This window comes from Mesocricetus auratus, unplaced genomic scaffold (genome assembly GCF_017639785.1).
Source record: "Mesocricetus auratus isolate SY011 unplaced genomic scaffold, BCM_Maur_2.0 Super-Scaffold_100014, whole genome shotgun sequence".
NCBI classification, from domain to species: Eukaryota; Metazoa; Chordata; class Mammalia; order Rodentia; family Cricetidae; genus Mesocricetus; species Mesocricetus auratus.
Window position 1 is genome coordinate 41,701,298 of NW_024429197.1, and position 18,823 is coordinate 41,720,120.

The 18,823-nt window shown below is 40.9% G+C and overlaps 1 protein-coding gene across 6 annotated transcripts in view; it reads right to left on the minus strand.

Moving 5' to 3' along the window:
• The window catches only part of Nfia (nuclear factor I A), a 341,159-nt gene that overhangs the window by 151,010 nt on the left and 171,326 nt on the right, over positions 1 to 18,823 (minus strand). For all 6 annotated transcript variants that reach the window (XM_040757137.1, XM_040757136.1, XM_005074314.4 and 3 more), the window contains one exon: positions 8,962 to 9,027. In XM_040757137.1, the coding sequence (XP_040613071.1) occupies positions 8,962 to 9,027 (66 nt within the window). The remainder of the gene's footprint in view (positions 1 to 8,961; positions 9,028 to 18,823) is intronic.

An 18,823-nucleotide genomic window follows, 5' to 3' on the forward strand; every position in this document is an offset into this window, starting at 1 on the left:
CACATCCATGAGACACTGAGGTGGCAAAAGAGAGACAGGGTTTTCCACACTCTGAGTATCTCCTGGGAATAGTTGTATGCACTGGCACTGATGGCATATACACATATATACAGACATTCACATATGCAACACTCGCAGACACCGAGCTATCAGTTTAAGTATATAATGAAGCCTGTGGCTGCCCGAATAAAACTGCGGCATATATCCAGGGGGATGAGATGAGAGGGGACAGGAGGGGAGGAGAGTGGGGAAGGAAGAGGAGGAGCTGACTAGCCATCCCAAGAAACAAACAGGAAGCAAAAGGCACTAACACTGTTAGAACCAAAAAACAACAATAAAATATGTTTCACAGCAAACCAAATGCCCGAGAGTCTAAATTACTAACTTGACATTATAAATCAATGTATTATGAAACCAAATTTGAAACCCATTCTTTCCACAATGGCATGTATAGTGGCTAAACACCTGGACTGCAGCTGGAGTGAATTGGAATGACTTTTGAATACTTGACTATGGGCAAATAATTTAAATTCTGTGTCCCCATCTGTAAATGAGCACACTAACAGAACCCACTTCTAGAAATAGGATTAAATAAGCTCACACATGGAGAACCCTTGAAACTTTTCTTAAATGAGCCAATCAGAGAATTGTTTCAAAGACCACCATCAGTACCTGACAACTAGGCTGCAGCTCCTCAGGACACCTAGCACATCCGGGGGCTGCACTTCCTCCAGGCTGCTCCCAGCTAATGACTGAGGGGGAAGACGCTGAGGCAGTCCCATCCCTGCATCAGGGACCCAACAATTCAAGTGGGGTGACTGGCTCAAGGACTTTCACTGTCCTGAACAAAATTCTCTTAGAAACCTCCTACTATCTGGGAGGTTTTACTATCTGGATTTTCCTACATAAATCCCTACACATAGACCACCCCTCTCTATCCCAGGCACTGGGGCTGTATTACAGTTTGAAGGCTCTCCCTTTCCCTCCACGATGTGTTTCAGACTAAATCCCATCAGGACCTATTATTCTTAGAGAACCCGGATGAATAGCATAGTACACAAAAATCCCTCAAGGAATGTGAGCTATGATCATAAAAACAAAAGTGATTATTTTTGCATTATTTACCCCTAGATCCCCTAAGGGTTTAATCCTATTTCTCAATATTGTTTCCCTTAAGTCTGTGACCATTATTCATTTTTAATGTTAGAAGGGTCAACTTTATGTTAATCTAACATCTTCAGACAAGCTTTTCTTTTGACATAAGCAAACTAGTCCTGAGAAACTTAACATTCTAAACAAAACACTTAGATTTAGTTTTCCCCTTTGCAAAGGTGGAATCATCTACCTTCTAGCTTACCTGAAATGCCTTTCTTGATTCCACCTCCAAAAGTGGAATCTTCCAGGGTTCTGGTATTTGACAGTTTTTCTATATTCATCATCTCTTATGAGGCAAATAGTTTGCCAATAGCAAGGTATTGTGGAAAAAACAGACTTTCTTTGCCTTTTCTTTCAACAGTGACTGGCATAGCGCCCCAATGGAGTATCCAATTGATATCCCACCGATTAAACCTCCACACTTACTTTCACAGGTTGGGTGACTCTCAACTGTCTCTACTGAACCTACTGATAGCACTTGACAACTGACCCATTGTTCCAAAACAACTGCTCGGCAAGGTACCAAAAGTCGAGAGAACTTGGAAGAAGTCTCCTCAGGTTTCATTTTTGGTGAGTTAAATTCCAGTAGTTTGACCCTTGGTGATTGGTGAAGTCATCACAGACTAATCAAACCTTCCCATACCCCACTATCATGGCTACCTCTGCAACTTCTACAGAGTGTGTGGAGATTGTGGAGTAGTTGCCAGCTAAAGTACAGAATTCGGCTTAAATGGTGAAGATTTTGTATAAAAGTATACCCCATGTGATACATACTCCAGATCCAGCTTCCTTGCTGTTCCATTCTAGTAAAATAGAAGTAACTAAAATAGCAAATTTTACAAATTCATCTTTGGAACTTCCTGTATAATAGTAATACATCCCCATCCAACTTTACCTCTCTTCATAGCATTTAACATTACATGTCACATTACATGTATTAATCAGTATATCATTAGTCTTCTTGGCCAAGGAGGTAAGCACATTTAAGAGCTGGACTTTGCTTTGATCTGTGTAGTATCTGTGGAGTGCCAAAAACCACCCCTGACTCTCAGAACGCACATGACAAATACCTGATGTGAGTGAATGAACCCTGCCTTTTGCTCCCCTTCTTAGGCTGTCAAGTCCTTAAGAATACGATGTCAGAACCATGTCTGTATTGGCTCAGCACTCCTAAGTACATGGTCTAAGGATGCCCTGAAGACTCCCTTGTATGGTTTCTGAGAACTGAAGAGCGAGCCTTCAAGTCACTTAGCTGATATTTCCTTCACAGATGACTGTGTCTGGCTTTCAATGACAGTTCTCCTTTGCTAATGTACCCTGTTCCAAAGTTTCTCCCTGTTCATCTCTGAGCACACAAGCACTTGCTTGCTCGTGGGTTGTAAAATGCCTACAGAAATCTTAGCAAACATGGCCTCCTGTGTGGAAAGGTTGTGGGAGGGTTATTCCTCTCCGGCTCAGACTTGTTACCGTCTTCTTTATACTTTTCTTCTCTTTTTGGATATTTGCCATATGATACCTGTCGATGAGGCATCTGAAACTCCATGGCTCACTCTGGGTTCAGGTCAACCAAGGGTAGAAATTAACAACCAAGATGGAGCAGAGTTCTCTGCAGGAAATGCTACCTCTCCTCCAACCTTGCTGGAGTCATTCCAGCAGATTTCTTTAGCAATAAATTCGTGCCAGGGAACCAGAGATTCTAGGACCTGAGTAAAACTCAAAGAAGAGAAAAAGAATGAGGAAGATGGAGTGAGAAAAGGTGCCAAAAATCCTTGTGGCTCCATGAATTTTTCTGGCAGACAACTAATCAATCTGGATTAGTGACCCCCAAATCCCCAAATACATTATTTACATCACATTCCATTTACTAATATTAACCATAAATGGATTATTCCTTCCAAAAAATAACATGTATGCTTAAAAATAACAAATTCTTATTCAAATGACAAATGATCTGTTTGTGTCAGGAAGGGCTCATACACAGTTACAGTCTCCAGCTAGGCCCCCTGACACTTTTCACATGCTGGTATTTGATTGATGGGCAAGTACGGGAAAGTGGCCATCAGCAATGGTCCTTTGAGAGGCATCCCCATCCAAGGGTCCTGCCGTGCTAGCTCCTAGTTAGGCTTGCACAGAGAACACCAGTAACAGACAGAGCTGTGGCCAAGCAGCAAGCGAACCTTCTACAGCTCTGTCTGGACGATGACTTCTTCACTTTAACTCAAATGTTAGAATTCAGACCCACGGGTGTATTTGCACAACACATACAAGTTATCAACCCTTCCTTATTTTAAATGTTACACTAAATGGGCATTCCTGGGTATCTCATGAGACAGGGGAACAACTGAATTGGAGAAACAAAAAGATAACCCATTTTCTCTTCTTCCTTGTGTAATTAAATAATTGTAATTATGTAAGACGTTAGAGATGGGGGAGGGAAAATAGCTAAAACAGATCACCATCTCCTCCTTTTCAGAATCTGAAAATCAGGAAATGGGGTCTAAAACCATCCCTATTGGCTATCATCCACCACAGCCTGATTGTGGACAATCAACTACAGGACGGCTACTTCTTTAGAGTTACTCCTTCCTCCACTTTCCACACTGGAGGCTATGTAAGCTCCAGCATTCTATTGCCTCACCTATCTTTCCCAAGACAAGACCAAAGTCTAGAGGAATTTCTAGGGTGACAACGATGGGTCACTAGTGCTGAAGTTATGTAAGAATTCAGGATTCATCAAATTGCCAACTCTGATTTCTGACCAAGCCATAGTTTAGTTTCCTGCTCTCTGAAAGAAGAGAGACCGGCTCCATCGCATTACTGAAGAGCCATCAGTCGAAACTTAATCACATAGAGCTGAAAACCAGCAGGCATTTAGGCTGCAATGTCTCCCCGAGTTGGGGCCTTTACATATTTTAGAATATTGATCATTACCGTTATTGACGCTATTTTGGTGGTCACTCTACTGTGTCTGTCCCTGCAGAGTTCTTTGAAGAACACTGCAGAGAATAATTGTTGCTAGGTAATTGTCAAAGAAAGTCATGCAAATTATAAAATATTGGTGGACTGTCTTTACAAGTCAATGGTGCCAGACCTCTCCTGCTTTGGCAGCTAAATGAAAGCTGTAAGGGTGTGTTGCCTTCATAGTTCTTGAAATGACCTAATAATGGCACATTCATCAGAACCAGCCTCTAATGTAAAGAAGTCCAATGAGCAGTCACAATTTATTCAGTTTGAAATAACTGAGTTTTCTGCCTTTTCAGTGTTATTTAACATTGTGATTTAATATTGCAACACATCTATTATATTTGCGGGAGAAGTAGAGAGAAGAACATACTAAGTTGATTTTTTAAAAGAACATTTACCAAATTAAAAAAGTTTGTCCAAAAGAGAAATAGAAACCTACAGTTTTCTTAACTCACGCCCCCCTCCCCAACTTACAACATGCATCCTACATATAAATCTTAAGCTAGGAAGTCAGTATCCTACAACTTGGTTGGGAAATATTAAAATATTTAATATACACATAAATGAGTGAAAATTATAACTAATAAAATACTAACAATTATGGTGAAGATCAGCCAATTCTTTGTTCATCTAGTAACATTTAGCAGTGATACCGAATTTAACAATTCAAGATGGGACTGGAATAAATAAAATTAGTCAACATAAAAGCCAGAGTAAAAAAACTAACAAATAAAAAAGATCCAGAGTCAATATTGCAGTTGGCAGGTAGGGTTGCATAATTTCAAAATCTGGGGCAAGTGTCATGATTAATGGCTTTTCCCTACTTGCACAGGCCCATCTGAGGTTTGATGTGGCAACGTGGTATAGTTGCTGGACAGGAACAAGCACCACTAAACTCAAAGAGTGACCTCAATACTAACATGGATTCTCACTATCAAAAAAATTATCACCAGGGTAAGGTTATTATTGGCTTCATCTACACTGAATCCCCTACAGCAATCAAACATACCTGATGCCAACCATACATACTTTCGGGGAGCTAAGCTTTATCTATTCACTCTAACTCTGGCTCCAGAAACAACTGGTTAAATCTAGGTATTTCTGCCTATGTGTCTTTCCTCACACACAAACAAGATGTTCAGCTTCTCCAGAGAAGCTCCTCTTCCCTAAAACCTTTATGGTAACTAAACAGTGAAGAAATATGCAAAAAAAGTGGGTAATGGCAACACCTTTATCAACATACCAATTCTATTTATTAAGCAAATAAATACCCTTATCCAATATGTTCAAGGTGAGGAGTTAGGTACTGTGAAAGACCTTTTTAAAATGAGTCTGTTATGAACTCTACCATTATCAATTTACAGGATTTTATTGGTTTGTTTGTTTTGGGGGGTGTTTAATTTTGGTTTGCTTTTCTTTTGCTTTCTTTTCTTTATTTTTTTTTTATTATGGTCATGAGGCTTGAACAAATGACCTGACACTGAGTTATATTCCCAATACAATTTACACAATTTTGCAGATTCTACTTGTTTTATGCAATACCCCCTTTAAAAAAAAGGAAAAAAAAACCTTAGTGAACATTAAAGAAATCTTGGCAGAGTCCCTTCTTTCTAGGACACCTCCTTCTGGAACACACACCCTCTGAGGCCCCAGCAACTCCAAATCACCTCTTCTATGCACTATTGCTTAAGCCCATGGGAGATGAACAGAAGGAGGACAGAGCTAAACAGTAAGGTAGATGTACATTCCGAGTCTTAAGAAGGAAGTTAGTGGCAGACATCTTAGAGATATCTACAGAGGTTGGTCCTGGGAGTCCTGGTTTATTTCTGACCATATCCCCTTTGCTCCAGGACTCCAGCTTGGGAAACTTGATTAGTGTCTGGTGTTTATGGCCAACTTTACCTGAGGAAACTTTGGACTCTTCCTATGAGTGGGGCATTATACTATTTCTACCCATGTTCTCATTCCGATATTCATGTAGTAGGTTTCTTTTAGTATTTCTAGTATGCTTACAAGAAAATTAAGTTTAGGGAAGAAGCTCATTTACCCACCCAGCTACTATTTAATTTGAACACAGGTCTGTCTGGCTCCAGAGGCAGTTTTAACCATTAGATTATATCAATTTTGAGTTTCAGAAATGTTGGTATTTTATTTCTGGGCTCCAGATAATTCCTTAAAAATTTTCCATCTACTATTTGTGTTTTCTCACAGTTGTCTTCAGGGCATAGGAGTAAAGAAAGTGAAACTCCACAGAACACAGCAGACTGACTGCAGAGGGAAGACAGCTGCATCCACTTTAGGTAAAGTTTGCATGGCCTAGTTGATTCCTGTAGATGAAACAGCATGTTACCATTTGTCTGTTCACTCAATGGTTTGCTTGGGAAATACCATTTGCTTCCCATTACCTTTCTCAGGAGCGATGAGAAGACTGTTTTCCCTTGTGATTATATATATATGGAAGGAACAATGTGTTCCTACTTCATTTGAAGAACAGACACTGTCACACTGTCACACAGCAAGATTCCAAAACTTCCTAGAGCTTAGCTGATACACTAATGAGAGTTTCTCCTTTCAAAATGAAACCAGATACTAGTCAGGAACTCATGTTCACGTTCATAGTCTGGGGCACTGAAGAAGGACACACAGTCAACAAAGGCAACACAGAGAACAGGCTACCTAGTGCATGTGAGTACCTTGCCCTAAAGTCTTCCTTCATTCCCGCTGTGATTCTGTGTCTTTAATGGAGGAAATATCACATTTCCAGTAACGTCACCTGAGGCTGACAAACAGCAGACAGTGGAAAGGAGTGGTCTGACCTTTTCCAGTAGAGATGTCTAAGACACAAGGGCTTCTTCTTCAACAAAAATACACTGAAGTTTGAAAGGTGGGAATTTGTTGCTTTATCTCCTGGATACAAACACCTCCTTTCTTTGAACTCCCACTCAAGAATCCTTGAGGTAGCACCAAGTCATCCCAGTTGAAAGTGAGCTTGGCCAGCCTCCCTATGTCTTTGGCCGAAACCCTGGGCTGAGTTGTGGGCTGAGTTTTGGCCGGGAAATGCACAATATTGGTATTACAGGCAGCTCCAGAGAAGTGTGCCAGGCCTCTCCCCGCTTGGTTTATATTTGCATGTGAACAGCTTGCCGGCCATTTTATGAAGACAGATGAATGAAGACAGACCTGCTGGAGGAGTATCCAGACCTCCATATGTGAGCTACACACCCTATAGCTTACCTGTTTCTAAGATAAAAATAATGTATCTCTGGGCACATCTTCAGGAAGATTAATCCAAATATATTTTATGAAAAACAGGACATTTAAGACATCACCAGTCAGGCCAAAAAATAAAGAAAAAAGTCTATAAATATTGCTGTATAGATTGCCAACAAAAGGATACTATGCAGCTGTTTGACACAAAAACTAGTCTTCAGAGGTCTCTCTTTTTTATCTTAACTACCTCATGTGTCTGTGTGTGTGTGTGTGGGGGAACTTTGATAAAGAAAATTTCAACAAAATACCAGAATAAGAATGGGGATTATCAGTTCCCATTTAAGGCCTCAGTGGAGAATTAAAATGAAGGCTTTCCAGGGCTAACAAAACAGAAAGTGTTCTGAACAGTTGGTGATAGGATTTCTAATGGGGTAAGGTGAGCCCTCCATCACACCAGACCAAGTAGCTCAGTTTACCTATCCTTCCCAGGTAATCAGCTGGGGATCAAGATGGGAAAATGGAAGCACAGGAGAGGAGGAGGAAGAGGAGAAGGATCTCATCCACAGAGCAGGAGATGAAAAACAGAATGATAGCGTCATACAGGCAAGGAGAATGGAGGAAAAGTCCGGAACCATTATTAGCATTTTTATTTATTTAGTATAAAGTCATTGAAAAGGCCTGTGGTAAGTTTGTTAAGTGTATTACCTTACTTAATTTTCACCAGGGTAATAATATCCTTGTTTCAGATAAATAAATGTATGCCCCGAGAGGCTAAGTAATCATTTTAATATCAGAGAGGTTAGTCTTAGATTTGAGGATTTTAAAAGACATCTATACATTGACCTATGATAGAGCCTTAGTTTACACATCCATTTTTGTTAGATGACTGGTTTTGCTCAATCTAATATTCAAATCTATGACTATGTTTCTCATCCTTGCACTCTGCACCACACATTTTGAACATTTCACAAGCTATTCTTATACGTAAAAGTGTAGACTGTATCTTAGAAAGGTCTCTGTAACAGTAACTTCACATAGAATCTGAGATGGGGCTCAGTGGCAGAGGACCTGCCCAGCTTGCAGGGGCTCTGGGTTCAATCCCCAGTACAGCAAGCAGGGAAAGAGAGAAGGGAAGGACAGTGAGTGAGATTACTTTGTTTATACAACTGAGGGATTTCATGTTCTCTCTCTATTTTATTTTAGACAACTTAAAGGGAAAAATCTTTCAAAGATATGGTGCTTTCTTAAGGCCATTTTCCAAGAGTTAAGATCTACATTATCTGGAAGACTGCATGTCCTCCCATAATATTCAATGAGCAAACACCTTTGGCCGTTTCCCACTTTGAAGAGATCTGCTATAAAGTGACATGAGAAGATTGGGATCCCTCTTTCACGCTGTCCAAGGATGTGCCCTGGTGAATCCAACCCTCCTCTCACATTCTTGAGAATTAAATGTCCTGGTTAGGATCCTCATGGAGGACAAGGATCAGGGTGGGGCTGAGGCTGCTGGGATGCCTCTGGAACTTTCTCTTCAAATCCTGAGTTCTTGCCCTGTGTGCTCACAGGACAGACAGGGCTCTGAAGTCTCCTTTGCACTCGGATATAGTAGCCAGAGTCCCATGCTAAACTTACCATTTTCTGGCTGGTCCTTGACGTCAGCATCACTTGGCTGGCTGGGACTTTCAGATTGACTTGAATCTGAAAAACATAAAAAAAAATACAGCCAAAATTACAGGATCTGTGAGAGAAAGTGGATCAGAGAAAGTGCCAGACTCTCTCAAAAGGTCTCAGCCTGTAAACCAAGAATGAAAAGGTCAGAAAAATGACACCATGAATGAAGAGAGGGAAAAGAAACGGAGTAGGGGCAGGCGCATGAGCCTCCAGCACGGGTGCCCAGTTTTGTTTACGCCTTTCGTAGTTTCCTCTATGCTAGGTCAGTAATTGAAGCTCTTCAGAACCATTCTCCAATGGAAAGGTGACTCCACACTCAGCTCCTTATAACCCATATACCGAAGTCGGACTACGGACGGCTCCATCCGCCATTGCACACATCTGAAGTGTCATTCCGCTCATAACAAAGGACATATTTTAAAGTCGGTATGGAAAACCCCAGACAGCAGCACAGACTGCACACTCACACAACTTAATTCCAAAGTTCTGATGTTCTAGTGCATGTGCTAGAAGTAACAAGTATCCCAGACAAGGCTTTCTAGGGGCCTGAGCTTCCTCCAGAGGACAAACGTTTTCTTGTTGCGGTTGGCATCTGGGAACCCCAAAAGTAAGTTAGTAAAAGCAGAATCTGGTAAACCTTTGCAGAATTGAAGTGATTTCTTTTTAAAAAATGAAACAAAAACATAAGTTTTGAACTAAAAAAAAATCTTTCCATTAAGTTAATTTCTAAGTAGGATAGTTTAAAATAACATTTACTTTCATAATGAGATAAAATGAACTTTCAAAAGAATTTCACAGAATTAGAAGCAAGTGTAGCTTATATGTCTGGGAGAAAAGATGAAAACTGAGGTGCACATCTCAAAGCTAATAAAGCATTTCCAGACACTTAGGCCAACAGACATACTTATTTGAAGAAAAAAATTAAAAACCGCCCTATCTGTGGAAAGGTAGATCCTAGCTTTACCTGGATGTCATAGGTTTACAATCAGTTGTCTTTAATCTGCCTGCATTTCATCAATAAGCCCATACACAACCAAGAGTTACAGCATGTAACTGTGACCAAAGAGAAAGATTTGAGACATTGGGGCCTCGCTATAGTGTCCCTTCTCTTTCCTGGACAGACTGCCCAAAGAAGTGGGACTCCCAGGGACCTCTCACCTGAGATGCTAACCTGTGATGTTCCAAGACTCCTACTTTCAGACAGTAAGTATCTCAATCATAAGAGAGCACTACAAGGGCTATGTCTCATTTAGACTTTTCAGGCAATAACCTAGTAAATACAACAAAAAAATCTGTTGGGTCAAAAATGAAAAGAACAGAAGTGATAAAAGGGTTGATTTTTAAAATTTAACTCTAGCACAAGAGCTTTTATCACACCGTGACAATTGCCATTTGTCGTTTGTTACGATAGACAAAACCAAAAATCCTGGTGTCTCAAAAGCCTGTACAAGAGCCCTTTCAGAATAAACTGCAAAGGCAGAGATCAAGCCTGTCCCACAAACTTATAGTGAGATCACATTTGAAATTCTAATGACAGAAACTAGTATTACAATAGACACTCTAAAATTATAGCTAAATACCTTTTTTATAAGATCCTATAATTTTTTTCATTAAAATTTACAGGTGAAACACTTCAAAAATATTTGTTTCGAGGAGTCACACCATCATTATTTTTATTCTAGAAAAACTTAAACCATTGGTTACATAACATTAAAGCAAAATATCTGAATTTATTTTAGTTAAGTTCCTTTTGATCATAATGAAACAAACAGATAAAATTTTACCAAACAACATGTTCTTTAAATCCATACAAACAAATGTAATTCTCTTATGATAGTTTAGATAAATTGTTCTTGTAGGTGTGACATCTTTATAACTAATGCTTCTCCATAAAGCAGTGGAAAGCATCTTTCCTGTTAATTAACTTAGATACACAATCGATAATGGGATTAAACTATTAATTTATATTGAAGAAAACAGGGATAATGATCCCCAAACATTTTTTAGCCATATAGTAAGTTATCTTTGCGTTCACTTTTTGTCTAAAACATTTGTTCCCTCGTGCTACCTTAAGAGAAACAGTAAACATGAACACTATGGGCTGAATATGAGGCATGTTCGAAGCTAGTTTAAAATTCTAAGCCACAGGAAAGCAAGCAGACAAGCGAGCGTCTAAGAGCTGAGTGTCACGGAAATGATCAGGCTGGGTCTTCAAGGGTCCCGGCACTGCCCAGGATACTGGGACACAAACACTGGCAGAGGCATCTGGCCAAACTGGGATCCGAGCACGAATTCTCAGTTTTATTCAAAACCCGGAGAATGTTACCAGCCGAGGCCGTCAAGCTAAAATATTCTGTCCCAGGAAGGCTCAAGCAGAGCCAAGGCTTCACATGAAAACCCGAGTGCCCTAAATCTTTTGATAATTATTCTCTACCCGTCCTGGTGCTGTTCGGTGAGGAGGAGACATAGACCCTTTCTCCAATGTAAAAGGTCACAGTTGCTGTTAAGTACGGAGGCAACTAGATGACCAGAATTACAAATTAATTTCTGTGCACACACAACTGATACAAATGCAAGTCTGCTTAGGCATTTGCGTAGAAACACTACCAAAACTATTCTCTTTTGTGTACTTTTTAGAGAACTGGGAGACTTTATGTCTTTCTCTTTGGGGCTATTATTGTGCGGTTGCTTCATTTCTGACCACCTGAAATAATTAGAGCCCCTCAAAACAAATTCACTTGCACAGGAAGTTCCCACTCCCCATGCACCAGAGTGGTGACCGTCTTTAAGGACTCCCTGGTTAAAAGCCAAAGCATTTGTACTTTACAATGAATATCGCTTAAATTTTACAAAGAACAAGACTTCAAGTGTATCTACATAATGGGGTTGGAATGCTGTTGTGGGAAAGCCAAGAGTTATCAGTTTTTCTCTGTAGCTGGGGACTTTTTTTGTTTTTGTTGTTGTCTGTTTAATGAACTTTACATATCAATCTAACCTTGAAAAGTGATATTTCCTTTGGTTTTAAACAATTTATGAGCATGTATTTAAAACTAAAATAGATAGGGTTTGCCTACTGAAAGCTAAGTTAAGATCTCGTAAGTGACCTGGATGTCCTCTATCTATGCATTTTTATAGTATCTACAACTATATTGCTGCAGATAGAATAAAATAATTCCTAATGTCCACACATTGGTCTCTGCTTCTAAAACTTGTACAAGAAGGACAGAACCTTGTCCTGAGTTTGTAGTTTATATACGCATCCAATCCCTGCAACCTCAAGTTGGCTCCTTTTTCTCGAAGCATTCCTTTAGCAGAGGGCAAAGAATGGCAAAAACATGTTCATGTGGTAAAGCGATGAGGAAAAATTAGAGGTGTCACGTCCCTACATTTTATATTAATTAAGCTTCTTGAAAAGATGGCATATTGCCAATCTTCCCTGTCCTTGGCCTACAATTAATCCCTTTCCCCAATACATCTTCCAATGCACACACATCTATCTTGGTACATGGAAGCTGTGTGGTGGTGGTACAAGCTCCTGCAGAGAGTCCCTTCCTCTCCTCTAGTCTCCAGGCCCTTTGACAGGCATCCTGGCCCAGCCACAGAGCTCAGTAACTGCCCAAGATATGAACTTCCAATTCTCGTCCAGCTCCTTAACACTGCAAAAGTTGCCAGTGACAGCGCATCCCTGAAAAGTATGTGGTCACACAGAAAGGGGAGTGAGATTAGAACCTGAAAACAAAGGGTGGGAAGGCCATTATCTCTGCTGGCGGTTGGTAAGGGAAGGTGAGGCCTGCCCCTCTGACATGGGGCTATCTGGAAACTACAGAATGGAAACAGGCTGTAGACAAGCACCTTTGCTGAGCTGCTAGCACAGAACCCAGGCTGAACTGGGGACACTGTCTGTCCAACACTCAGAAGCCCTAAGTAGTGTACACAGGCTAAACCGACCACTGGAAGGAACACTGCACATACAGAGAAGCTCAAAGGGAAGAGGAGCCATATATTCTCCAATGCCCACAATGTTTCCTGCAGGCCTTTAAGGTTGCTGCCGAGAACTGAGTAGAGCAGAGCAAGTACATAGAGATCCATGCCTCTCCTCCCTAAATGTACCAGCAGAATTCCCACTCAGCGTGCAAAGGTCACACAAGTCTATGAACCATGAAAGCACACATCTTGCTGTCTAGAAAACCACTTCAGCCTAAGTTTCAGGCTATCAACATGCAGTTATTTGGCTACAGCTGAGCCTGCAGAGCCTTTGCTGAAATTCTGTGTCTAGTTCTTAATCTCCCAACCTGAAAGACAGTAAGAAGAAGCAGACACACAAAAAATGAACCAGCCCAGTTAAAAAAAAAAAAAGGTGATTTTTTTTCCGGTCCCAAAGAGTCAGAGTTCTCTATCACCTAAATGAAAGACACTCAAAGATTGGAATGGATAAGAAGTGAAGACTTGGGGGAGTTCCCAGGATGAAAGAAAGGAGGTGAGTGTTTGCCCTGACTATAATAAACAACGGTTTTCTGCAATTGTAGCCAATAACAACTTTAAAACTTCAGGTAAGTTTCCGTGTTTATAGTTTGAGAAGGTAATAGATTTTGTAGCAGTCAGTATAAATAATTCATCTTCTATAGCTGCATAGTTAGAATAGGAAAACCATCTCTCTCTGATAGTACAAGGTTAAGAATTCTTGTGTTCTGATCTAGTGTCACATATTTATAGTAAGGGTCTCTAGAAGATGAAACGGTTATGATGGTCACAATTTGCTTACTGATCTCAAAGTTGCTGTTATAAAAAAAACTATTGTTGTAACACTACATTTAGAAACACTATCCACGTTGTTCTATAGGATCAAGATCTTAAAGACTGAAATAAGAAGAAATATATGTGAAGGCTTATGTGAGAACATATCACTGCACAGGTCACACAGAGGCATCCTCATGGCTTAGAGGTAAGTACTGAAGACTGCCACACAATCAGCTAAACAGAATGTTAGCCATCATGGTTTGGTGAAGGATAAACAGCTTTATAACATTATTGCTAAGTCGCAACTACAGATAATACAAAAGTATGACTAACACTCCTAGAGAATGTACAGAATCCTTTATGCACAACAAATAACCAAACCTATATTTCAGGTCAATTCATGTTCACAACTGTGACTCACCTAATGAAAAATTAACATGCAATGACCTAGTTCTTAAAATAGATAAATGGTAGGGTAACTCGTGTCATGTATGTTTTCTTAGGTATTAGAATGGAAACACTTCATGGTTCTTTTCATGAATAGGAACTATTATGTTCACATTAAGACACAAAATTTTATCTCTATAATTCTTCCTAGGGAGCTAGAACTATGTGTTTGCCTGCTAACTGAAGTGATTACATAATGGGGAGGTGAGGCGGAGAAGAACCAGCTCCAGAAGGGCCTGGCTAGTTTGCACATGTTGTATTCCATGAAAAGCAAAGGCTGTGTTTGTGCAGCAACTATCTGGAAGGGGTCCACCAGACCACCCCAGGGCTGCCAGCTGCTCCGAAGACCCACTCCTGAGCCACACCCGTGACTGGCATTTTCAAGGACTATATACGACTGCTGTATAGTCTGGGTTATTTTTCTTCCTCCAAACATTTTCTTTTTTATAATAGTTCTCTGAATATGAAATTTGTGAAATATTAACTTTACAGGGATTAGACTTTGGGCATTAATGCTGGCATTTGGAGCCCATCTGTTTAGCCAGGACTGTGCATAACGATGCTGGGGTTGGGGAGGAGAGAGTAACTGTCTCATCACCTACTCAGTGTGTTAAATTCTGTGTGCCTGAGGAGGCTGCAGAGGGAGGCAGCTTCAACATGCTGAGAAAAAATTAAATGGAGTAACTACTGTGAGCTGACAGTTAGGGTGAGTCATTTCTTAGCCTAAAAACCACGAATTCATTCACTCTAGAAGCAATAACAACACGACTCACTCACTAAAGTGTCAGTCAGTGATAGGATGCTGGTGATCAGAAAAGATGGAAGCAATTTCTCACATTTCCTTTGACAAGGAATTATTCCTAAAAATCACCGAAATGCTTACACCATCATCTGAACTGTATTTTCCTCATGAGAGGAGCATATTGACATACAATGGTGACCTGTGATTTAATTCAGAATTCCTATTATTGAGTCAACTTGGCCACCTACCCATTCCCAGGTAAACAAAGGTCTGTGTAAAAAGTGTCACTATAAAACTATCTCGAATCAGAACTGTAATCAGCTCCCTCTGTAACTAATTGATAGTAGACTCGTAAAGTTGTCTACACACTTGTAAAGAAAGTAAACCAAGCAAACCATTGTCTAAAGCAGAAAGGGTTCCCATGTATATCATTGTCATAAAAATAAACATATTCAATGAGAGTGATGCACCATCAACTTAAAATATTATGTGTTATTATTCATACATGTGATGGTAGTGAATTACTTTGGGACTAAGGAACCCTCAGCAGAGGGCATGCTATTCAAGTTTGGGAGCAGACCAAGTATTTCACTATTGAAGAGAGTATTCAATTTTTTTAAGGTTGTATCTTAAAACAATCTCAGCTATATACTTTAAATCCCTGTATCTCAGTTTATGACCTATAAAATGGGTACACTAGCAATCATTTAACTTAACAGACTGTTGTGTGGATTAAGTAATACAGCACCTTCCCCCGTTTTTTTGAAATTTATAGATCACAAAGCAACAATGTGTTTCTGCCATCCAGGTCTTATCATCCAAGTAACTTTTTCACTTTAAAAAGTCAGCCCCAACCTATACATAATGCGGTTCTGATGTAACAGCAGCCTCACAAACATGGTTCTAAAGAAAGTGTTCCTAACTCCCAGCTAGTGGTGGAAATGTGAGACCCAGCTTGCTGGTGTTTATTCCAGGCAGACTCTCTCGTGTGTAGTTTGTTTATCAGACAACACTTTGTCTGAGCCTGGAAGTAGTCTCTGTGGCAGCTGTAGAAGTCTGTACTGAAAGATGCATGCAATTGACTTCCCATGAGGCTCTGCAGCCAACTGTACCCGGAGAGGGAGCTTCCTCAAAAGTCAAGAGCTTTGAGCTAGACCATGCTACTAAATTTCAGGGGCTCGAGAACGCACTCCCAACCTGATACCTTTTCTTCAGGGAGGACCTGGTGTGCTAATTCTGTCAGACAGTGGGGCCTGGATGCTCAGGCTGTGTGAAGATCAATGGTGTTCATTATCCCGTGGAATAATCCATCTGTGGCAAAATCCCAGAGTTCTGTGTTGTGAGAAAACCTACCAACGGAGGCCACACAAAACCTCGAGAACTTAAACAAAACAACGACAGCAGCAGCTTTAACCATTTGCCCATCTTTGCAAAAAACAAAAGCAGAAAACCTTTTCCACATTCACTGGATTCCCTGACACAGTGAGACAGATTCCTCACAGGATGTGGACCTGAGCTCCAAGGTGAACCGAGGAACTAGCAAAGCCCATTCTGAAGTTCCAAAACAGGGAGCTGGTCAAACAAAGTAATAGAAATGATTCCTTCTGTATGCCTACGGCTTATATTGGAATCTTTTATTCCCTTTTCTACGAACACAGCCATTCTTTAAAACAGCTATATGAGAAGAGGTAAGTGGTATTTTCTTTTTTTTCTCTGATTTTCAGGGCTTAGAAACTCTTTGTGAAGCAACTGGACTGGTGTGGCTTGCCCTGGTAGACAAAATCAAGTCAGGACTCCACTTGTTTGTATTCTCCTCCGTGGCAATGTATGCATCAGCAGCTAAAAACAAAGAAACTTTTTAGCTGCTCAGAAAATGCAGAGGCTTCCCAAACAAGGGAGGGGAGGGCTGGGGGAAGACAGGAGTGGGGGTGGAGCCTTCAGAAAAGTCTGACAGTCCATTCAATATAGGGATGATGGCTATAATGCACCCAGGTCCCCTCGCTGATTAAATATGCATTGGCACAGTTTTGATCGATGCAAGCCATGGATCAGATGACACACCTGCAAAATCTTGAGCACAGAGCTCCCAGGAAGAGGGAAAATACAGTCTTGTCTCCTTATCTTTGTTTTCAAAGGCTCTCAATTTCTGTGCTTAGATATCTAATTTAATTCTCTCACCCCTCAGCAAACTGGATTAGGGAAGTCAATACTGCCTTTGTGCATCGGCAGGAAAACACAGCTTTCCTCTTATTCAATTTAGCTATGACCTTTAGACAAAGATAATGACAACTGTCTAAAAGTCCAGTTAAGGTTTGAAGAAGAGGGTCCTACCCCCAGGGTAGGGTTCCCTAGGAATTTGGGGAGACCAGGTAGCAGGGGTTACTGTAGCATTTTCTCTCCTAACAAGAAATAGTGAAGGGACGCTGAGAAGGAACAAATAGAGTCAAGCAGAAAGGATGGCAGTCAGGACTGAGACAGCTAATCTTAAGTCACTGTGGCCCTGACGCATCAGATCAGAAAATAAGTCTATGGCAAGCGAGAAAGGAGGAACACTGATTTGTCTGAAAAGCACAGGCACTGAATGAGGAGGCTGCTGCTGCTGCTCTTGGGAAAATCACAAAGGTTCCATCTTCCTAGATATAGGAGTTCCCACACTGCTCAGAGATGGAGCCAGAGACTGAGGAAAGCCAAAGATGATGTGGGGTAGCCATGCTCACACCACTGCTCTTAGCTGAGGGAGAAATGGGAGTGGACCATTTTCCTGAAATGGCACTGGCTCCTGTTCTTTTGTCTTTGGGTCTGCTCATCCCACCCACCCGTTGGCGAATTCAGCACCTACTACACAGCTTCCACATTCTATACCACAGAACAGACAATGAGGAAGAGTAAAGCCTCAACCCCAAAACTCCGAATCAGTCAGGACAACCATAGCAAACCAGACACTGTAACATTTCACAATGGAATCCTGTCTCCTGAAGCTTAAGGCAGGGAAGCAACTGTTTACTTTCACAGTTGTATTTCTTTACTGATGTGGCACTCCTGGCAACTAAATGTACCTCAGTAATGCTTTTTATGGGAGTCTGGATCCTGACTACTAGGTAATGGCGGAGGTGATCATTTCTAATGAAATAGAGGGAGGCTAAGTAAAATGGTACCATAGGTGAAATGCCATGTGATCACTGCCAAATTGGCATGGTTGGAAATGATGTAAACTATTAAAATAATAATAAGAAACCAGACTGTGTATAGCAGTAACAATCTCATGGGTGGGAGAGAGTGAAGAATTATTCTTTAATCTGACCTGGATCCTCCCTTTCACAGAAATCACAATTTTGGTAGATGGTTTTGTACAAGAACACTGGGGTTCGAGCCCCTTCCTGGCATCTCTTCCAGCCATGTGCGGTTGGGAAGCCCTGGGCCTCCCTTCTGAAGATCACGAAGGTTTGATTGTGTGACTTAATGCTCCTGGTTGACTGTGGGAAGCGATTAGGCTCTAACTCCACTGCATGGAGCTGATTTTCAAAGTGTATCACTTCGGCTATTTTCACAGATTTCTTTTCTGTGGCAGATAGCACAATGCTAGAACACACGGGAAGTGATGCTCTGTTGAAACAGAACTGAAATTAGAAAGTGAAAAAATACTGCTTTCTGGAATATGAAATGCGACTGGGCCTACCCTGGATGATGATGACGCCACAGATGCTTTGGGGTCAAGAGTCTGATGCTGAGAGGATCGCATCACTGCACGCCTGGTGCTCTGCGTGTTGAGGACAGACCAACTGACTCAGAGGGCTACTTTATGGTCCCAAACCAACCATTTTTCCATCTTAGACACATATATTGTCACCTTTCAAGCTTGGAAAGCTAACAACAAGGGAGGTCATCTGCCCTCAGAAA